Source organism: Triticum urartu, chromosome 7A (assembly GCF_056163025.1).
Source record: "Triticum urartu cultivar PI428250 chromosome 7A, HENAU_Tu73, whole genome shotgun sequence".
Lineage (NCBI taxonomy): Eukaryota > Viridiplantae > Streptophyta > Magnoliopsida > Poales > Poaceae > Triticum > Triticum urartu.
This window is the reverse complement of record NC_141879.1, coordinates 96,954,411-96,978,609: the sequence shown is the minus strand read 5'-3', so window position 1 is coordinate 96,978,609 and position 24,199 is coordinate 96,954,411. Positions and strand designations below refer to the sequence as shown.

General features: G+C 45.1%; 1 protein-coding gene across 1 annotated transcript; it reads right to left on the bottom strand.

Annotated features, from left to right (window-relative positions):
• Window positions 1-22,921: 22,921 nt before the first annotated feature.
• Window positions 22,922-23,880, bottom strand: LOC147958206 (uncharacterized). The gene has a single exon (XM_087536260.1). The coding sequence runs from the start codon at window positions 23,777-23,779 to the stop codon at window positions 23,090-23,092; it is 690 nt and encodes a 229-aa protein (XP_087392386.1). The 5' UTR covers window positions 23,780-23,880; the 3' UTR covers window positions 22,922-23,089.
• Window positions 23,881-24,199: the final 319 nt, after the last annotated feature.

Genomic DNA, 24,199 nt, shown 5'->3' with positions numbered 1-24,199 from the left:
CCTATCATTTTGCAGGTGAGGAAACCTGGTGCACAAACCCCGGTCATCGTAGGAATAATCACACTCCGGGATCCTATCGTCATCAAACATCTCCTATGCTCATAATTCAAAGATTAAACTTCTGAATTTCAATATATGTACTATAAAAACTAATTCAATCATTAATATTCATCACGGGTTGACTTTCGATCTGTCAAGTCTTCCTTGAAAACTATCATCTCACGTGGTGTATATGGTGGGCACGCCCTTTCTGATATATTCAACCGTCGGTGATGGTCGCTCCTTCCTTCGTCCCCGAGTGCATTATGCCAAAATGTCTAGCACACGGGAACAAAGGAGAAGCGACCCCCACGATAACAGTCGGGATTCTTCCTCTCTGACATTTTGCGACCGTCGGTGATGGTAGGTACTCCTGTTATTCTAACGTGCATTACACCAAAATGTCTAGCACCTTGGAATGAAGAAGAAGCTACCCACACGACAACAGTCGGGATTCTTCGTCCTCTCATATATGGTGGAGACTCTCCCTCACTGATTCATCTCTCACAATTGTGACCGTCGGTGATGGTCGTTCTTCTCTTCCTTCTCGTGCATTACCAAAAGGTCTATCACGAGAAAGAAGAGGAAGAACAACCCCCACGACAACAGTCGGCATTCTTCTTCTCTCATATATGGTGGACACTCCCTCACTGTTTTTTGACTGTCATATATGGAGCCCCAATGACTTAAAGTCAACCCAAAATTTCGTTTAATGCTCTTTCTGGAATATCCAACGCACTCGATATTTCCTATATTGTTGCACAAGCCATGCCAAAATTCACCGAAAAATCCGGCATGACCTTTGCTAAAAAAGGACATATCGAGGGCCTGAATTTGTCGGAATGGAAATTAATCAATACTCCGGCAAAACATAGGCCACTCGGAGGTGTTCCCTCCAAACATAGGCCACTTGGGCAAGCACTAGTAGTACACAACACTACATATCACATGTCTAAATCTCAATCGTATTTGAAAGACCTACATTGAAAATTTTCTATTCCATGGAAATTGTCACAACTACTCATCTACTACTGTATTACATCTATCAAAACATCTACATGATCATCAACATGGGGATTTGGCTGGTCTCACCTTGAGGTTGGAGGGGGTCAGGGACAGGGACGACGGCAGGGATGATGCAGGGCTCCTTGATTTCTGCAAAAACAAGATATAAACAAAAACATTATTATCCTCATTTTAGGACTTAGTGATACCCTATAAGCTATCAACTAAATATTCAAGGCCTTGATTTTAGGACTTAGTGAACCATAGAAATTTTTCATATAGCATTCCAATACATTTCTATAGGATTTTTTTACCTCCTGTCTACTTCTTGAACCTAAAAATTTCTATTACTATTTTTTTACTAAACCCTAAAAATATGCCTAAGTTCTGAATATAACAAGTACATGACATTTTTTCAAATTCTACCAACTAAAAATTTCTATGACTAAAATTTATAATCAGAAGACCTAAATTTCCAATTCTATTCAAAACACCTAAAATATTCAAAAAAACCTACATTTACTCAAATGACCTAAAAATTATTCTATTAAAAACCAACATTCTAAAATGTCTACATTCTAAAACCTACATTTAAATTACCTACGTTCTACAAGAACAGAGAGAGAAGGGAGGGAGGGAGGAGGGGTAGGAGGGAGGGAGGAGTGGGAGGGAGGAGGGAGGAGGCGGGATAGAGGAGGGAGGGGATGGAGGAGGGCTAGAGCTAGGGAGACGACGGTCGAAGGGAGGGAGAGAGACATACCGGGGGGAGGGCCGGTGGCGGGGAGGGCCAGCGCGTAGGGAGGGCGGGCGCGGGCCAGGGGAGGGCGGTCAGAGTAGTGTGGGGCAGGCCGCCGACGAGGGTGGGAGAGAGAGTGGGGATGGAGAGTGAGGGGGGAGACTGAGAGGTCAAGCGCGGAGGACGATGATAACATGGGCTTAGTAGTAGCGCGTGTTTAGGCCCAACACTACTGCTAATGTCCATAGCTGTAGCACCGGTACGGGAAAGGCGCTACTGCTAAGTGGGGATGGGCACTTGGGCACAGGCAGGCCATAATAGCAGCGCGGTTCACCATAACGCGCTACTGCTAACCACCTACTAGCAGCGCTCGAAACTAGAACGCGCTACTACTAATTAGCAGTAGCGTCTCTCTTTAACACGCGCTACTGATAAGACTCTATGTATAAGGTTTTCCCTAGTAGTGTCATCATTGAAAATCATGCCGAAAATGTGTCAAAGTCATCGTCATCTCATTCCTCTTCGGATAACAACGGGTCCTCCCAGACCATCTCCCTCAACCTCTTCATCTACAATTCATACAGATAGGTTCAATCCAAACGGCAATGTTCAAAAAGAAATGAACAAAAAAAAGACACCTAGGCAGTTCATCAAACACTTGCGATGCGGTGGTCGTGAACCGGCTGGCTAGTGTCGTTTAGACCAAACCGGCGGGCGACGACGCGTGTGAATGACCTGCAGCTGTGTGCAAGCAAGGTGAGATACGACGATCGGCAGAAAATGAAGAAGTTCCGAAGAAATCGGACGAATTGGTTATGGCCACGGCGGTGGCGTTTCACCTTGATTCCGGCGACGGCGACAGGGACCGAACGGGCTCAATATTGGGCAGAAGGGCGGCGGGAGCCAAGGGAGGCAATGAGGTAGCGGCGGGTCCGGTCGCCGGTCGCCGGGAGGCGTTCCGGCAAAGATGCATGGGCGGGGGGCGATGCGAGTGAGAGGCGTGGCTTTTACTCGGAGCCGCAACGACCGAGTATATTAGGGAGAAGGTTGGCACCGGAGTATAATTTTTACTCCCTTACGGCGAATTGGGGATCGGTTAGGTGCACGTTAGATGAGTAAAATTGACTTTTTATTTCTCTAGCGCCGGATAGCGGATCGGTTAGAAATGCCTTAATTCGGCAGTCAACACAGCTTGAACATTGAAATAAGCAAGGGATCCTTTCAGCTGTAGCAAAACAGTTTTGCAAGACATCGGAGATAGGATGAACTCCTTGAAAGAGTGGAGGTATTTAGCTAAGATAGTTGACTTCATAGCATGTATATGCCCCTATCATTTTATCTGTTCGTCCTAATCAACTGTTAGAATGAACCTCTGCATGCGCATATTATTTCAAAAAAGGTGTAACATGACAAGTAGTGACTTAAAATACATGCACGTCAATACAAGATGGTATCTTTATGATCATTTGATAACTGTATTTTGCTTCGGAATACTGGACTTTGATTGCACCCTTGTAATGTAAAACTTAAAAGTGAACCTACGGAAGCCAATAAATCCGATCCCAACAAATGCAAAAAATAGTGGAGGAGCCAAAGTAGTTTGCTGTAGTACGAAGTGTAGTTGTTACATGTGACTGGACAGGTTGATATTGTTTATGGTTGCCATATATCGTATACAAGTCTAATAATTGTATTTCTTCTGAGGAAATCTAACAGTTTCGTAGTTTCACTTACCTACCTATTAGTTTCTAGTTTTTTAAACCCTCCCATGTCCTAAATGGAGAGAATAATTATATTGCTTTTTAAGGTACAGTTAAAAAGGACGTGACGAGGATATTGTTCTTTTTTTTTGCGAAAAGATCAAATCTAAAAGAACCAATTACTGTTGATATTGTTGCTCATAGGGAAAGTTGATATTATTTATGATTCACTACTTGGAGACATACTGACCCTGAACTACTGATCATTTAATTAACCAGTGAATGGGCTGAGTTTCCAATGCTCCAGCTTCTTGCAAAATATTGATCATGTCACCGAAAATCATCGTTTCTCACCGCCCTCTTTTACTTAGTGCTTTAATTCCTCTCATATTTTCTTGCTTGTGTAATGCACTCATCATTTATCTAGGGGTGGTCTGCTATAGATGGTTTCCAGTTTAATTGTTTTATCCACGCTCTAAGATGTTGAGTTCCCAACACTGAAAGAGTGTTGCTTCCTAGGTCGAGGTCCAGACACAAGTGAATTATGACAATATCAAGAATATTTTATCCATCTGCTGAGTGAATTGCAGAAAGTATCGACATTGAAGGCTAGGATTGCAGAAACCACAATTCTATAGTTTTGTGCCAAATACCACTAATTTCTAGCCTATTTTTTGTTGCAAAAAACACTAGTCGATGGCTTATGTCATTTTAAGCACGATTATGATAGGTGGGTCCCGAGACTGTTGACGTGGCATAACAGTTCATGTTAGAAGTCGTTAGATGAGGGATTTTCTATATTTACAAAACAGTCCTTGTAATTTTACAGGGACATCCTTCAATCAAAAACAGAAAAAGCAATCAGCTCATTCGGCTTTGGGAGAGCAGCACCACGCCGGCCATGGGTCCCGTCACCGGCGAGGTGGTGCACCGTTGGACTCCTCCCCCTCTTCTCTAGCGCGTGGCCTGCCTGCCACCATGGCCCAAACCACGGCAGATGGGCAACTACTGGAGCGGGTCGGGGAGGTCTGGCCGACCGGCGTGCGGGTCGGGGATGTAGTGCGAAAGGGCAGGTTCGAGGGCCCTCGTCTGGTCATGCTCAGGTGCGCCGCCGGGGTGCCGCTGGGGTCGTGCATCGGCGGACAGGAATGGCTGATAACCCACAAGTATAGGGGCTCGCAACAGTTTTCAAGAGTAGAGTATTCAACCCAAATTTATAGATTCGACACAAGGGGAGCCAAAGAATATTTGAAGGTATTAGCAGCTGAGTTGTCAATTCAACCACACTGAAGATTAATTATCTACAGCAAGTAATCCATAGTTGTCAATTCAATTATCCGTAGCAAAGTAATATGATATTTTTGATAGTGGTAATAGCAGTAACGGTAACAGTAACAATGATAGTAGTATTTTTGTAGCAAGTGTAAAAGTGATTATAACAGTAGTAACTTAGCAGAAACAATATAGGATTAATTCGTAGGCATTGGATCGGTGACTTGTTGGATGATATTCATCTTGAGACAGTTATAACCTAGGGCGATACGACACTAGCTCCAGTTCATCAATATAATGTAGGCATGTATTCCGTAAATAGTCATATGTGCTTATGCAAAGAACTTGCATGACATATTTTATCCTACCCTCCTGTGGCAGCGGGGTCCATATTGAAAACTAAGGGATATTAAGGCCTTTTAATAGAGAGGAAGAACAAAGCATTAACACATAGTGAATACATGAACTCCTCAAACTACGGTCATCACCGGGAGTGATCCCGGCTATTGTCACTCCGGGGTTGCCGGATCATAACACGTAGTAGGTGACTATAACTTGCAAGATCGGATCTAAAACATGGATAAAATTATGATAACATCAACGGTTCAGAGCTGAGTTCATGGCATCCGGGCCTAAAGTGACAAACATTAAGCATAGCAAAGTCATAGCAACATCAATCTTAGAACATAGTGGGTACTAGGGATGAAGCCCTAACAAAACTAACTTGATTACATGATGAATCTCATCCAACTCCTCACCGACCGGCGAGCCTATGAATGGATTACTCACTCCCGGTGGGGAGCATCATGGAATCGTCATCACCAACCCTTTTCTTAATGTTCAAAAAAAAGGGTTGGTGATGACGAAGAACGAAGATCCCCATCTCTGGAGCCCCAAACGGACTCCAGATCTGGCCCCCGATGAAGAATAGGAGGTGACGGCGGCTCCGTCTCGTGGATCGTGATAATTCTTTCTACATGTTTTTTTTCTGAAAAAATAGGATTTTATAGCGTCGGTTTCAGGGTCTGCGGGGCCACCAGGTGGGGACAACCCACCTGGGCGTGCCTGGTGAGGGGGGCGCACCCTGATGGGTTGTGCCCACCCAGGTGCCCCTCTCCGGTAGGTCTTGGCTCCATAAATTCTTATATATTATATAAAAATTCCTCGCAAAGTTTCGTTCTATTCCGAGAAATTTTATTTCTGCACAAAAACAACACCATGGTGGTTCTGCTGAAAACAACGTGAGTCCAGGGTTAGATTCATTCAAATCATGCAAATTAGAGTCCAAATCAAGAGGAAAATCGTTAGGAAAAGTAGATACGTTGGAGACGTATCAACTCCCCCAAGGTTAAACGTTTGCTTGTCCTCAAGCAATTCAGTTGATAAACTGGAAGTGAAAAAGAAATACTTTTACGAACTCTTAAATAAGCTTAAACAGCACCCAGGTTTTCAGCCAATCATTATAACTAACCATGCCGACAATAACTCATATCAATGACATAATCAGCTAGCGAGCAATAATAACATATATATATATATCTCAAACAGCAACACGTTGTCAAAACAACCATGATATAATATGACAATAGTGGTATCTCGCTAGCCCTTTCTGAGACCGCAAAACATAAATGCAGAGCACCTCCAAAGTTCAAGCAGCGACTAAACATTGTAATTCATGGTAGAAACGATCCAGTCATGATGCACCCAACATTAGCTACACACAATGCATAAGTCATGACAACTGTGCTCTCAGGTTCTGGCACTTGTTTTAGAAGGTGATGACACAACATAAAAATAAATAGATAGTCCCTTCGCAGAGGGAAACAGTGATTTGCACAGGTGCCAAAGCTCAAGTTTTAAAACAGAGGTAAATGATATTTTGAGACATGCACCCTTCTCATTTACTTCACGACCATCAGCTATCAATAGCTTCCATGCTAAGCACGCTAGTGGCGGTTCCCAAGTGATAAAAGTAAAGGTTTACTCCCCCTCCACCATCAATCACACTCCACGGCTTGTCTGAAACAACGGGTGCCGTCCATACCAACAACAGTCCTGAGGGAGTTTTGTTTAATTATTTGCATTTTTTAGTTCGGGACTGGGAATCCCTATTACCGCCCTTTTCTCGTGCATGAGGGGACTGTTTCAGACCATAAAGAGCCTTGTTAAGTTTGCAAACTAGGTGCTTGTTTGTTTTCATACCCTGGTGGTCCTCATATAAACCTCCTCTTCCAGAACACCATGCAAAAATGCATTCTGAACATCTAGCTGCCTAAGGCTCCATCCCCTGGAAATAGCAATGGCTAGCACAAGTCTTATGGTAGCAGCTTTAACATCAGGACTAAAAGTGTCCGCATAATCCATACCATAGCGTTGCTTGAATCCTTTAGCAACTAGACGTGCCATGTACCTATCAATGGAGCCATCTGCTTTTCTTTTGATTCTATACACCCATTTGTAGTCAATAACATTTTTACCTCTTTTACTTGGTACGAAGCGCCAAGTTTTATTCCCCATGAGTGCACCATATTCTTCATCCATAGCCTTTTTCCATTTCGGATCTCCAAGTGCATCATCTAATTTTCTTGGTGCACCTGAAATACACAACATGCCATACGGTATAGTGCCATACGTTCTTATTTTTGGATTCCTTATACCTTTTTGTAGTCGGGTTATCGCCCTTGGAGTAGCAGCAGGTTGACGTTGTGAACGCATAGGAGATTGCACAGTTTAACTGTCCGCAGATGATCCAGAAGATCTATCCAAACGTGTAGACTGGGAGGATGTAGACGATCCTGTGATCATTTGTGTGTCTGATCCTGAGCTGGCGCTATCCTCGACCACAGCATTTTTGCCCGCAGAAGGTTCTGCACATGTTGTCGACTGCATGCGCACAGGTGCGCTGTCGCTGCCCTGGGTTGAGCAATTTTGAGAAATTTGACCTATGGACGAAATCAAATCACAGAATGAACTGTCCATGAAACTATTTCACGCGGCTGACCTTTTTGTGTGACGCCCGACACGAAGGCGCTACACTACACTGTGCAACGCCTCACAGATAGGCGCTACACGGCCAGCGTCGTACCCGTGTAATCCGAAAATTACTAAGTCAGTGTGCAGCGCATGAGAGCTAGGCGCCACACTATACAGTGTAGCGTCTAGCTCCCAGGCGTTACACTAGTGCAGCGCCTAGCTCCCAGGCGTTGCACTAGTGCAGCGCCTGGGAGCTAGGCGGCACGGGTCAGCTGCGTGAAATAGTTTAACGGATAGTTCATTCTATGATTTGATTTCGTCTGTAGGTCAAATTTGTCAAATTTGCCCCTGGGCTGCAGGCATGTCACCTGCGCACTCCCGTGCGGTGACATGGCGCCCTCGGAGTGGCCCGCCGCCGCCTAGTCGGCCTGGCCCGCCTGACAGCTGCTGCCTGGAGGGGTGCGATCCGAGGGAGATTCGCCCCCGTGATCCGAGGCTGGTACGCGCAAGGGCGTGTCAGGCGCCAGATTTTCCTCGTGTCCTGCGCCAGCACCTTCTTCTCCATTAACATGAAATAATGGCTCATCCAGATCATGATTTTGATCATCTTGATCATTTTGGCCACCATTTTCTCCAGGCATCTGCACAGGCATAATATTAGGAATAGAGGCAGGAATATTATTATCAAATTGGTTAGCACAATTGTAATCACCCCCTTGATCAAAATCCGGAATAAGAAGTATTTATTTTCAAAGAAGGGCACCGACATTTGGATGAAGAGACTCAAAAGGGAAGACTGATTCATCAAAGATAACATCTTGTAGAGATGTAGACCCTGCCAGTAGAGACGTCAAGGCATTTAAACCCTTTGTGCATAGGACTATATCCTAAAAAGACACTTTTTTTTGAACGAAACGCAAGCTTGCGTGTATTATATGGTCTAAGATTTGGCCAACATGCACAACCAAAAATGCTAAGAGATGTGTAATTTGGATTTATGCCAAAAAGACATGTTATAGGTGAAGGAAATATGCCCTAGACCCAATAATAAAGTTGTTATTTATATTTCCTTATATCATGATAAATGTTTATTATTCATGCTAGAATTGTATTAACCGGAAACTTAGTACATGTGTGAATACATAGACAAACAGAGCGTCACTAGTATGCCTCTACTTGACTAGCTCGTTGAATCAAAGATGGTTAAGTTTCCTAGCCATAGACATGAGTTGTCATTTGATTAACGGGATCACATCATTAGAGAATGATGTGATTGACTTGACACATTCCGTTAGCTTAGCACTTGATCATTTAGTATGTTGCTATTGCTTTCTTCATCACTTACATATGTTCCTATGACTATGAGATTATGCAACTCTCGAATACCGAAGGAACACTTTGTGTGCTACCAAACATCACAACGTAACTTGGTGATTATAAAGGTGCTCCACAGGTGTCTCCAATGGTGCTTGTAGAGTTGTCATAGATCGAGATTAGGATTTGTCTCTCCGATTGTCGGAGAGGTATCTCTGGGCCCTCTCGATAATGCACATCAATATAAGCCTTTCAAGCACTGTGACTAATGTGTTAGTTGCGGGATGATGCATTACTGAACGAGTAAAGAGACTTGCTAGTAACGAGATTGAAGTAGGTATTGAGATACCAACGATCGAATCTCGGGCAGGTAACATTCCGATGACAAAGGGAACAACGTATGTTGTTATGCGGTTTGACCGATAAAATCTTCGTAGAATATGTGGGAGCCAATATGTACATCCAGGTTCCGCTTTGGTTATTGACCGGAGATGTGTCTCGGTCATGTCTACATAGTTCTCGAACCCGTAGGGTCCGCACGCTTAAAGTTCGGTGACGACTGGTATTATGAGTTTATGTGTTTTGATGTACCGAAGGTAGTTCTAAGTCCATGATATGATTACAGACAGGACGAGGAGTCTTGAAATGGTCTAGACATAAAGATTGATATATTGAATGGCTATATTCGGACACCGGAAGTGTTCCGGGTGATTTCGGAGAAAACCGGAGTGCCGGAGGGTTACCGGAACCCCCCCCCCCCCCCCGCCCCCTGGGGAAAGATTGGGCCTACATGGGCCATAGGGAAGAGGGGATGCAGCCCACAAGGGGCAGCCGCGCCCCCTCCCTATAGGGAGTCCGAATTGGACTAGGGAGGGGGGGGCGCCCCCCTTTCCTTCTCCTCTTCCTCTCCTTTCCCTCTTTCCCCTTCTCCTCCTAGTTGGACTAGGAAAGGAGGAATCCTAATCCCACTAGGAGGAGGACTCCTCCCCTCCTTGGCGCACCCTAGGGCCGGCCGGCCTCGCCCTTGCTCCTTTATATACGGGGGCAGGAGGGCACCCTAGAACACACAAAAAACAACAGTTTTAGCCGTGTGCGGTGCCCCCCTCCACCATAATCCACCTCAGTCATATCGTCGTAGTGCTTAGGCGAAGCCCTGCACTGGTAGCTTCATCATCACCGTCATCATGTCGTCGTGCTGACGAAGCTCTCCCTCGACACTCAGCTGGATCGAGAGTTCGTGGGACGTCACCGAGCTGAACGTGTGCAGATCGCGGAGGTGCCGTACTTTCGGTACTAGGATCGGTCAGTTAATGAAGACATACGACTACATCAACCGTGTTTTCATAACGCTTCAACTTTCGGTCTACGAGGGTACGTAGACAACACTCTCCCCTCGCGTTGCTATGCATCACCATGATAGATCTTGCATGTGCGTAGAATTTTTTTTGAAATTACCACGTTCCCTAACAGTGGCATCCGAGCCAGGTCTATGCGTAGATATTATATGCACGAGTAGAACACAAATGAGTTGTGGGCAATAATAGTCATACTGCTTACCTGCATGTTATACTTTGATTCGGCGGTATTGTTGGATGAAGCGGTCCGGACCGATATTACGCGTACGCTTACGCGAGACAGGTTCTACCGACGTGCTTCGCACACATGTGGCTGGCGGGTGTCAGTTTCTCCAACTTTAGTTGAATCTAATGTGGCTACGCCAGGTCCTTGTTGAAGGTTAAAACAGCACACTTGACAAAAAATTGTTGTGGTTTTGATGCGTAGGTAAGAACGGTTCTTGCTCAGCCCGTAGCAGCCACGTAAAACTGGCAACAACAAAGTAGAGGACGTCTAACTTGTTTTTGCAGGGCATATTGTGATGTGATATGGTCAAGACATGCTGCTAAATTCTATTGTTTGAGATGATCATGTTTTGTAATAGAGTTACCAGCAACTGGCAGGAGCCATATGGTTGTCCCTTTATTGTATGAAATGCAATCGCCATGTAATCGCTTCACTTTATCAATAAGCGGTAGAGATAGTCGTAGAAGCAATAGTTGGCGAGACGACAACGATGCTACGATGGAGATCAAGGTGTCGCGCCAGTGACGATGGTGGTCATGACGGTTCTTTGGAGATGGAGATCAAAGGCACAAGATGATGATGGCCATATCATATCACTTATATTGATTGCATATGATGTTTATCCTTTACGCATCTTATTTTGCTTAGTTCGGCGGTAGCATTACAAGATGATGTCTCACTAAATTTCAAGGTACAAGTGTTCTCCCTGAGTATGCACCATTGCGAAAGTTCTTCGTGCCGAGACACCTCGTGATGATCGGGTGTGATAAGCTCTACGTTCACATACAATGCGTGCAAGCCAGTTTTGCACACGCAGAATACTCAGGTTAAACTTGACGAGCCTAGCATATGTAGATATGGCCTCGGAGCACTGAGACCAAAAGGTCGAGCGTGAATCATATAGTAGATATGATCAACATAGTGATGTTCAACATTGAAAACTACTCCATCTCACGTGATGATCGGACATGGTTTAGTTGATTTGGATCACGTGATCACTTAGATGATTAGAGGGATGTCTATCTAAGTAGGAGTTCTTAAGTAATTTGATTAATTGAACTTTAATTTATCATCAACTTAGTACCTGATAGTATTTTGCATGTCTATGTTGTTGTAGATAGATGGCCCGTGCCGTTGTTCCATTGAATTTTAATGCGTTCCTAGAGAAAGCTAAGTTGAAAGATGATGGTAGGAACTACACGGACTGGGTCATAACTTGAGGATTACCCTCATTGCTGCACAGAAGAATTACGTCTTGGAAGCACCGCTAGGTCCCAAACCCGCTGTAGGAGCAACGCCAGATGTTATGAACGTCTGGCAGAGCAAAGCTGATAACTACTCGATAGTTCAGTGTGCCATTCTTTATGGCTTAGAATGGGGACTTCAACGACATTTTGAACGTCATGGAGCATATGAGATGTTCCAGGAGTTGAAGTTAATATTTCAAGCAAATGCCCGGATTGAGAGATATGAAGTCTCGAATAAGTTCTACAACAGCAAAATGGAGGAGAATAGTTCTGTCAGTGAGCATATACTCAAAATGTGTGGGTATAACAATCACTTGATTCAATTGGGAGTTAATCTTCCTGATGATAGTGTCATTGACAGAATTCTTCAATCACTACCACCAAGCTACAAGAGCTTCGTGATGAACTATAATATGCAAGGGATGGATAAGACAATTCCCGAGCTCTTTGCAATGCTAAAGGCTGCGGAGGTAGAAATCAAGAAAGAGCATCAAGTGTTGATGGTCAACAAGACCACCAGTTTCAAGAAAAAGGGTAAAGGAAAGAAAGGGAACTTCAAGAAGAATGGCAAGCAAGTTGCTGCTCAAGTGAAGAAGCCCAAGTCTGGAGCTAAGCCTACGACTGAGTACTTCTACTGTAAAGGGACTGGTCACTGGAAGCGGAACTGCCCCAAGTATTTGGCGGATATGAAGGATGACAAGGTGAACAAAGGTATATGTGATATACATGTTATTGATGTGTACCTTACTAATGCTCGAAGTAGTGCATGGGTATTAGATACTGGTTCTGTTGCTAATATTTGCAACTCGAAACAGGGACTATGGATTAAGCGAAGATTGGCTAAGGGCGAGGTGACGATGCGCGTGGGAAATGGTTCCAAAGTCGATGTGATTGCAGTCGGCATGCTACCTCTACATCTACCTTCGGGATTAGTTTTAGACCTGAATAATTGTTATTTGGTGCCAGCGTTAAGCATGAATATTATGTATGGATCTGTTTTTATGCGAGACAGTTATTCATTTAAATCAGAGAATAATGGTTGTTCTATTTATATGAGTAATATCTTTTATGGTCATGCACCCTTGAAGAGTGGTCTATTTTTGTTGAAAATCGATAGTACTGACACACATATTCATAATATTGAAGCCAAAAGATGCACAGTTGATAATGATAGTGCAACTTATTTATGGCACTATCGTTTAGGTCATATTGATGTAAAGCGCATGAAGAAACTCCATCTGATGGACTTTTGGAATCACTTGATTATGAATCACTTGGTACTTGCGAACCATGCCTCATGGGCAAGATGACTAAAACTCCGTTCTCCAGAACAATGGAGCGAGCAACAGATTTATTGGAAATCATACATACTGATGTATGTGGTCCGATGAATATTGAGGCTCGTGGCGGGTATCGTTATTTTCTCACCTTCACAGATGATTTGAGCAGATATGGGTATATCTACTTAATAAAACATAAGTCTGAAACATTTGAAAAGTTCAAAGAATTTCAGAGTGAAGTGGAAAATCATCGTAACAAGAAAATAAAGTTTCTACGATCTGATCATGGAGGAGAATATTTGAGTAACGAGTTTGGTCTTCATTTGAAACAATGTGGAATAGTTTCGCAACTCACGCCACCCGGAACACCACAGCGTAATGGTGTGTCCGAACGTCGTAACCGCACTATATTAGATATGGTGCAATCTATGATGTCTCTTACTGATTTACCGCTATCATTTTGGGGTTATGATTTAGAGACGGCTACATTCACGTTAAATAGGGCACCATCTAAATCCATTGAGATGACACCTTATGAACTGTGGTTTGTCTAGAAACCCAAGTTGTCGTTTCTGAAAGTTTGGGGCTGCGATGCTTATGTGAAAAAAACTTCAACCTGATAAGCTCGAACCCAAATCGGAGAAATGTGTCTTCATAGGATACTCAAAAGAGACTGTTGGGTACACCTTCTATCACAGATCCAAAGGCAAGACATTCGTTGCTAAGAATGGATCCTTTCTAGAGAAGGAGTTTCTCTTGAAAGAAGTGAGTGGGAGGAAAGTAGAACTTCATGAGGTAACTGTACCTGCTCCCTTATTGGAAAGTAGTTCATCACAGAAATCAGTTCCTGTGACTCCTACACCTATTAGTGAGGAAGCTAATGATGATGATCATATAACTTCAGATCAAATTACTACTGAACCTCATAGGTCAAACAGAGTAAGATCCGCACGAGAGTGGTATGGTAATCCGGTTCTGGAGGTCATGTTACTTGACCATGACGAACCTACGAACTATGAGGAAGCGATGATGAGCCCAGATTCCGCGAAATGGCTTGAGGCCATGAAATCTGAGATGGGATCCATGTATGAGAACAAAGTGTGGACTTTTGTTGACTTGCCCGATGATAGGCAAGCCATCGAGAATAAATTGATCTTCAAGAAGAAGACTGACGTTGACGGTAATGTTACTGTCTACAAAGCTCGACTTGTTGCGAAAGGTTTTCGACAAGTTCAAGGAGTTGACTATGATGATACTTTATCACTCGTAGCGATGCTTAAGTCCGTCCGAATCATGGTGGCAATTGATGCATTTTATGATTATGAAATTTGGCAAATGGATGTAAAGACTGCATTCCTGAATGGATTTCTGGAAGAAGAATTGTATATGATGCAACCTGAAGGTTTTATCAATCCAAAGGATGCTAACAAATTGTGAAAGCTCCAGCGATCCATTTATGGACTGGTGCAAGCATCTCGGAGTTGGAATAAACGCTTTGATAGTGTAATCAAAGTATATGGTTTTATACAGACTTTTGGAGAAGCCTGTATTTACAAGAAAGTGAGTGGGAGCTCTGTAGCATTTCTAATATTATATGTGGATGACATATTGTTGATTGGAAATGATATAGAATTTTTGGATAGCATAAAAGGATACTTGAACAAGAGTTTTTCAATGAAAGACCTCGGTGAAGCTGCTTATATGTTGGGCATCAAGATCTATAGAGATAGATCGAGACGCTTAATTGGACTTTCACAAAGCACATACCTTGATAAATTTTTGAAGAAGTTCAAAATGGATCAAGCAAAGAAAGGGTTCTTGCCTGTGTTACAAGGTATGAAGTTGAGTCAGACTCAATGCCCAACCACTGTAGAAGATAGAGAGAAAATGAAAGTTGTTCCCTATGCTTCAGCCATAGGCTCTATCATGTATGCAATGTTGTGTACCAGACCTGATGTGTGCCTTACTATTAGTTTAGCGGGGAGGTACCAAAGTAATCCAGGAGTGGATCACTAGATAGCGGTCAAGAACATCCTGAAATACCTGAAAAAGGACTAAGGATATGTTTCTCGTTTATGGAGGTGACAAAGAGCTCGTCATAAATGGTTACGTCAATGCTAGCTTTGCCACTGATTCAGTTGACTCTAAGTCACAAACCGGATACGTGTTTATATTGAACGGTGGAGCTGTCGGTCGGTGCAGTTCTAAGCAAAGCATCGTGGCGGGATCTACGTGTGAAGCGGAGTACATAGCTGCTTCGGAAGCAGCAAATGAAGGAGTCTGGATGAAGGAGTTCATATCCGATCTAGGTGTCATACATAGTGCATCGGGTCCAATGAAAATCTTTTGTGACAATACTGGTGCAATTGCCTTGGCAAAGGAATCCAGATTTTACAAGAGAACCAAGCACATCAAGAGACGCTTCAATTCCATACGCGATCAAGTCAAGGAGGGAGACATAGAGATTTGCAAGATACATATGGATCTGAATGTTGCAGACCCGTTGACTAAGCCTCTCTCACGACCAAAACATGATCAGCACCCAGACTCCATGGGTGTCTGAATCATTACTGTGTAATCTAGATTATTGACTCTAGTGCAAGTGCGAGACTGAAATATGCCCTAGAGGCAATAATAAAGTTGTTATTTATATTTCCTTATATCATGATAAATGTTTATTATTCATGCTAGAATTGTATTAACCAGAAACTTAGTACATGTGTGAATACATAGACAAACAGAGTGTCACTAGTATGCCTCTACTTGACTAGCTTGTTGAATCAAAGATGGTTAAGTTTCCTAGCCATAGATATGAGTTGTCATTTGATTAACGGGATCACATCATTAGAGAATGACGTGATTGACTTGACCCATTCTGTTAGCTTAGCACTTGATCGTTTAGTATATTGCTATTGTTTTCTTCATGACTTATACATGTTCCTATGACTATGAGATTATGCAACTCCCGAATACCGAAGGAATACTTTGTGTTCTACCAAACGTCACAACGTAACTTGGTGATTATAAAGGTGCTCTACAGGTGTCTCCAATGGTGTTTGTTGAGTAGGCATAGATCGAGATTAGGATTTGTCACTCCGATTGTCGGAGAGGTATCTCTGGGCCCTCTCGGTAATGCACATCACTATAAGCCTTGTAAGCAATGTGACTTATGTGTTAGTTGCGGGATGATGCATTACGGAACGAGTAAAGAGACTTGCCAGTAACGAGATTGAACTAGGTATTCAGATACCGACGATCGAATCTCGGGCAAGTAACATACCGATGACAAAGGGAACAATGTGTGTTGTTATGCGATTTGACCGATAAAGATCTTCGTAGAATATGTGAGAGCCAATATGAGCATCCAGGTTCCGCTATTGGTTATTGACCAGAGATGTGTCTCGGTCATGTCTACTTAGTTCTCAAACCCGTAGAGTCCGCACGCTTAAAGTTCGGTGACGATCGATATTATGAGTTTATGTGTTTTGATGTACCGAAGGTAGTTCGGAGTCCCGGATATGATTACGGACATGACGAGGTGCCTCGAAAGGTCGAGACATAAAGATTGGACGGGTATATTCAGACACCGGAAGTGTTTTGAGTGATTTCGGAGAAAACCGGAGTGCCGGAGGGTTACCGGAACCCCCCCCCCCCCGTGGGTAAAGATTGGGCCTACATGGGCCATAGGGAAGAGGGGAGGCAGCCCACAAGGGTCAGCCGTGCCCCTCCCTATAGGGAGTCCTAATTGGACTAGGGAGGGGCCGCGCGCCCCCTTTCCTTCTCCTCTTCCTCTCCTTTCCCTCTTTCCCCTTCTCCTCCTAGTTGGACTAGGAAAGGAGGAATCCTACTCCCACTAGGAGGAGGATTCCTCCCCTCCTTGGCGCGCCCTAGGGCCTGCTGGCCTCCCCTCTTGCTCCTTTTAATAAGGGGGCAAAGTCACCCTAGAACACACAACAGACAACAGTTTTAGCCGTGTGCGGTGCCCCCCTCCACCATAATCCACCTCGGTCATATCGTCGTAGTGCTTAGGCGAAACCCTGCGCCGGTAGCTTCATCATCACCGTCATCACGCCATCGTGCTGACGAAGCTCTCCCTCGACACTCAGCTGGATCGAGAGTTCGTGGGACGTCACCTAGCTGAACGTGTGCAGATCGCGGAGGTGCCGTACTTTCGGTACTAGGATCGGTCATATCGTGAAGATGTATGACTACATCAACCGTGTTGTCCTAACGCTTCCGCTTTCGGTCTATGAGGGTACGTAGACAACACTATCCCCTCTCGTTGCTATGCATCACCATGATAGATCTTGCATGTGCATAGGAATTGTTTTGAAATTACTACGTTCCCTAACAATAGGATTCTCAAATTTGATGACTTTGCTAGGACGAATATTAATAAGATATGTGGCGATGAGAAAAGCTTCGTCCCAGAATTTGAGAGGCATGGATGAATGAGCTAACTAGGTGAGTCCTACTTCAACAACGTGACGATGTTTTCGTTCAGCAGAGCCATTATGTTGGTGAGCATGTGGACAAGAGACATGATGTGAAATTCCTATTTTTTGGAAAAAAGAATTGAGTTTCTCATACTCACCACCCCAGTCAGTTTGCATAGCAAGGATTTTGGAGTTTAGTTGGCATTCAACAAGATTTTGTAAATTTCTAAAGACTTGAAATACATCGGATTGTTTCTTAAGCAAATAAATCCAAGTAAACTTACTATAATCATCAATGAAGCTTACATAATATGAGAATCTACCAACTGATGTTGGAGCTGATCCCCATACATCTGAAAAAATAAGTTGCAAAGGAGCAGTAGATACACTAGTAGAGATAGGATATGGTAATTGATGACTCTTAGCTTGTTGAAACCCATCACAAACTAACTAACATTAGACTCATAAGGAAGTTTATTTCTACTAAGAACATGTTGAACGATAGCTGAAGAAGGATGACCCAAGCGACGATGCCACTTTGCCGAAGATAGTTTGGCGACACTCCATGCTTATTTATTGGACCATGATGAAGAAACTGATGATATGAGTGGGTAGAGGCCTCCCTCACACTTTCCTCTAAGAATGACTCTCCTCGTTGCCAAGTCCTTAAGGGCAAAAGAATAAGATAGAATATTACGAGAACTTGGTTATCAAGAGTAAGTGATGAACTGAGACAAGTTTTTTGATGCATGAGGAACATGTAAGACATTATTGAGATGCAAATTTTTCTTAGGGGTTTTAACAATTGAGTTACCAATTTGAGCAATTTCCATACCCGTTCCACTTGCCGTGTGCACTTGGTCACCTCCGTGGTATATCTTTCTCGCATCGTCAACCTGTCAAGTTCCCCCGTGATATGCTCGATAGCGCCGGAATCTGCATAACAATTTGTGTCAATCCCGTAGGATTAAGTGATGAGGTTGTCCTTATTTTCTTCACGATCCTCACCTCCGGCGTGATATTTGTATCAAATTTGGCACTCGAGATAATCCCCTTCATGTTGTTGTTGTTGCTGTAGGGGTTGTCGCTGCTGGCATTGCTGATAGCCGCCTCCACCGCCGCGAGAAGGAGAGGGAGAGGCACAATCGCTGCCGTGGCCGCGCCCTCTATTCCCTCGTCCGCGACCTCTACCGCAGGCCTGCCCACGGCCTCTGTACATGGCGTTTGCAGATGAACGGAAGCCTGATGGTCTGTCACCCAACATCTCCATCGTTTGATCGAAAGATGAAATTTGCGAGAAAAGATCATCAACACTGATCAAATTTTTGATGGCGCCGACTCCTGCAACGATGGGATCGTACAAGGCCGCCGAGGATGTAGTTGACCATCTCGCCTTCGGTCACTGGACTATCGGCGGCTGCAAGCTCATCTCCGAGACTTTTCATCTTGGCAATGAAGGAGTGGCTTGACATGTTGCCCTTCTTGGTGTTGGAGATGGCAATTCTCAGATTTGTTATCCGAGATTGGTACTGCGCAGCAAATAGTGTGTTAAGAGCATTCCATAGATCATGAGTACTTTCCTTACCAATGACCCGCGCCAAGATTTCAGGGGTGAGCGAATTCAACCGGTAGCTCAGAACATGTTGATCTTTCGCTAGCCACGGGCCATACAGATGGTTTTGCTCCATGGCCGTGGTCTTGTCTGCCTTCCAGAGAAGATAATTCCCTCTTTCGAGCTTTTCTGTTGGAGGGGCTCCGAGGTTGAGGGCGACGATGCTGGAACCAGCCATGGCGATAGGATTTAGGTTTCGCGCGATGATTGGGTTTGGGTTTCTGTTCGCTAGATGATGGGATCGCTAGATGATGGGAAGAGGCTAGGCTCTGTGTCTATAGAGTTACTAAGCTCCCTAGAAATAAGCTTCTGTGGTGAATCGAGGGGTGTGAATGGTGCATGGGTGTGAGTGATGCATGGGCCCCAGCCCCAGGTGATAGGGAGGACGTGTTGTGTTGGCAGCTTGATTCCGTGCATGCCTATTTTTCTTGTATACGTGATGGGTTTCCATGCTTTTTTGTTTGTCCAGTCAAGAAAAAAAGTCTATTATCACACCCAACCAATTAAAGACTCACTATGGGCATCCACCCGTAAACCTCTCGCATGCGTTCAGATCGCGCTGTCCGGACCGCGGAAGCCATCCAACGTATCGATCCGTAGGGCGGTTCAGATGCGATTTCTACCGCAAACCAGAGACAAACATAAGGGGGTTTTGTGGGAGTCCGGACCGCTCCTAAGCCCGCTTCTAACCGTCTGGCCCACCAGAAACCTCTCTTCCCTTCCGAGCACGCTTCCCGCCCGAACCGGTCAGCACCGCTCCTGAGCGTCAGTGGCCGCATTCATGCTCGGCTAGAGCAGACATGACCACTCACTGACGCTAGCATGGAAGTGGCGCGCTGGCCGAGAGAACAACATCTCCGCTGCTTCCCGGTGCATATGGTTGCGGCGCATTCATATGACACGACTGTCGTCCGTCCGTCCGTCCGTCTGCCGCCCACATTGACGGCGCACGGTTGCTGAGGCGTCTTCTCCGACGCCACCCGTCCATTCCCCTGATGCCCGCCATTGCTATATAAACTGCTGCCCCGGGCATAGCCGAAGTCATCCCACCTCCGATCCCCCTGTGCACTACTCCCGTCATATATTCCTCCCGGCCAAAACTCTCTGGGATGGGCTGACGCCGGACCAGAAGAAGGAAATGGCCGCCATTGCTGCCGGCTGGCTGGCCGATAGGCAGCCGGAGGATGACGACGTTCGAGTGGAGGACACTGCCGACAACGAGCAGGCGACAACGTCCTCCTCCGCGCCACCCTCGCCGGTGCATTACACCATGACCATCGGCGAGACACGTGCCCATTACATGGACATGGTGCCGGAGGAGCAGTTCCAGGAGGCGCAGGCCGACGCCACCTACAACCACCACCTCCTCCAGGAGCATCTGCAGGCAGAGGAGCAGCTCGCCGTCGGTAGGGCGTCGCGCCGGACACAGACATCACGGAGCAGGAGGCGCTGCTCGAGTCCTACCGCTCCGCCTGCGAGATCCACCTCGACCGCTGGCGGTACCGCCAACAGGTGCGAAGGTGGCGGCCATCGGCTAGGAGTGCGATGAGGAGGCAGGCGAGGGTGTGTTCGACGAGACCGACAAGGAGGAGGAGGACAACACCGAGGCCGTGCCCCGCCGCCACAACCATGAAGAAGTCGGCACGTACGTGGGCGCCACTGGTAGCGAGGAAGAGTAGTGAACAGTAGGTCGCCGCCTCTCTGGTCCCAGGAAGGCCACCGCTCCTCCCCCTCCCATCGACACCAAGCTTGGTGGGATCAACATCGGCGGCCGATTAGTCACTTGGCGTTGACGTGGAGCCAGACAACTTCAGTTCCCGGGGCTCCGGAGGCGGAGCTGGAGAGCGCTGAGGCGGAACTGGAGATGGTGAAGCTTCAGTTCTCGGAGCTGATGGCCGGACAAGAAGACTAGACGCCGGCAATCATTTAGATGAGAGCCCGACTAACACCACTTTGATGTAATCGTAATGAAATCTGTCATGTTTATATGAAATCCGTTATGTTTATATGAATTTTGCCATATTTATATGAAATCTGGCCGTTTTTATATGAAATATGGACTTGTTTGAACAAATTTTGACCGGCTGATTCGAGTTGTTGTGAAATGTATGCGGCTACAGTTGGATGTCTGCCTCCAGCATCCGTGTTTGCTGACGGATGCGGGAAGAAATTTACGGGTCGCCGTTGGAGATGCCCTAACCATTCTAACATTTCATGAATCATTTTTCTGAAATATGAACATATTTTAATTAGTAGATACATGAATACTTTTAAAACTTTGTGCATTTATTAAATGTTTGAACACGTTAGAAGCAATGCATGGACACGGTTTGTGACATAAACAATTTTCAAATGTGCGAACATTTTTAAAGCATGGTGCATGGAGATCTTCTTAAATTTATGATCATGTTTTAAAAAGTGTGAACATATCATGTGAACACTTTATGAAACATGAATATATTTTAAAATGTACGAACACATTTAAAAAATATATAAATGTTTTATAAAGTACCTTCTGAAATTACTTACACATTTAGTTGTTTTACAATTGAAGCAAAAAAAAGCAACATAAATACTTCCTCCTTCCCAAATTACTTGTGGCGGACTATCCATTTATGCAACAAGCAAATCAAGACCGGGAAGGGGGGGGGGGGGGGGAGGGGGGTAAAAATAATAAAAGAAACCAAAGCTGGTCAACCTGAATTGATGGGTTGGCCCAATATATAAATTAGCAGACCGGGAAGTGCTATTGGACTCTATAAGAATCCAGAAGCAACCCGGTGTTGGTACATTATGCGCTGCCAAGGTGGGGAAAGGAGGGGGTGGATGGGGTGGCATGGTCAATTGTCTTGGTGGTCGACGTTTGTGTGAATTTCATTGAAATTACGTGCCGTATGTAACTAACATTGTCTTTCTTCTCGCGTCCAAACTGTAACTCCATCAAAAACCATTGCAAGAAGAAACACCGAGTCTAGCATAACTATTGTTCGCAACCTAGCGACCAATTTACATCCACGGATAATTAGACCCAAGAAGAGAGGGACGGAGCTGCAAAAGCGCGCAATAGCTTCTCGTACCATATTAGAATCGATGAAGCGTTCCTACGCTCCTCGAGGGAGAGCCGCTGGCGTTTATTTTATTGAGGCAGAACCTTGCCGTGACCCGTGAAGTACAAGAGATGGATTTAGAATCCAGCTATTACAAGGAGATAGAAACAGATACGGGATAGAAGAGATTGAGATAGTTAAGATTACATAGAGATTATTTCTCAGACTCTTAACACAATCCAACTTCTCATGTGGTGGTCCGGGAGCAGAAGATCTATAGAAACTTACTTGGTTGCTAACGAGTCTGCATGATATGGTAGAGAAGTCGGGGATTACATTGTTTTTTTTCCTGAAATTTCCATACACAGTATTTCGTGCTTCTTTGCTTTGCATTAAAAAGGGTAGCAGCACCAGTGTTTGACGAACATATTCTCTCTTCACCATTAAAAAGGGTAGCAGCACCGGTGTTTGACGAACATATTCTCTCTTCACCTCAAAACAATAATCTTAAAGACAAACTGAACTATATATTAATTAACTAATGGATTAAATTAATATATAATTTGTACTCAAAACAGGTGATGGTAACATAAGACAAAGAGTGTACTCGCAAAAAAAAACACACAAGAGAAGGTTGATGAAACAAACAACATAGATTACCTGATTACATATGATTGGTAAAAACAAACATGACAGTAAACATATTATATGGTACGACACACTTAATACATTAATGAAAATACAACTTGTTGTAATGAAAAACTTATATGATAGGTGATTCAGATCCCCCATGGATCATGATGGCACACGACTATGAGATCTTGGTGCATAGTTCACCCGGCCGAGGCTAAACAACAGGAAAATCAGGGCAATACCACGGCTTGGTGAAATTGTCACCCGTTCCTTCTGTAGGAGCACTAAGGGTAACGGGAACTACGACCAGCTTGGGTTTCTTGAACACCAGGCGGCGCGACGAAGAAGCCCCTAGGGTTTTCCCTGAGGAGCTTAAGCAGCTTTCCGCCTGCACCATGACGTTCATCCGTTGGATCGGCGGCTGTGTCTTTGGAGCGGGCGCGTGCGCTGGTTGCGGGCTGAGCCGTGCTCGTGCCGGACGCGGCATGTGCAGGAACGGGTATGCCGGCACTGGCGGGGGGTTGCTGGCGGGCACTTCTATGGGGAAGGGAAAGTAAACCACGAGCTTAGGCGGTGGTGGAGGCGGTGATGTGGGGTCTGGTGGCAATGTAACGACCTGAAAGAGCGGTGCTTCGTGACCGTGGCTGCGGTGCCTCGGTGCAGCAATCACCTCCTTAACCAGTCTGGCCGGCGGAGGGTAAGCGAAGTTGAGCTTTGCCTTTGCGCCCTTGAGCTCCCTAGCTGCGAGGTCATAGGCGCACGCAGCGACCTCGGGCAACGAGTACGTCCCTAGCCACAGGAACGTCTTGGTCACCGGGTGCATGATCGCCGCACCGAACTTGTCCTCCCCCTTCTTCCTCACCCCAATTAACCTGGTGCTCTCACCCGCTGCCGCCGCTGCCATGGCCTCTGCCACAGTTGAACGGAGATGGATGCACTTGGAGGTGGATGCCGAATGTGTGCAAGACGATGGGGTTTAATAGCGGGTCTCGCGCAGCCCACCCCGCCGGCATCACGCCGCGCATTGCGTACATACATACGTTTCAGCTTCACTGGAACCACGCCTCGCCAGGAACGGAGCGCCGATTAACAACACGATAACCACTCAAAAGCAAAGTCGTTATTAACACGACAAAAGATATATACAATGGCGTGCACGGAAAGGGATGAGTAAAGCTTGCACTGCCGTTTCCATTGTAGCGCAACTGCATGCATGCGCGCGCTCTGGTGGTACACGTAAGTCTAGCTTATTGTTAAGACTTAATTAACACAAGTTAATTAAGGATTAAATCTCCACTTATCCTGACCGTCATATAAATAGACG

Coding starts and splice junctions, on each gene's coding strand:
- LOC147958206 (XM_087536260.1), bottom strand. CDS start 23,779: ATGGCAGCGGCGGCAGCGGGTGAGAGCACCAGGTTAATTGGGGTGAGG.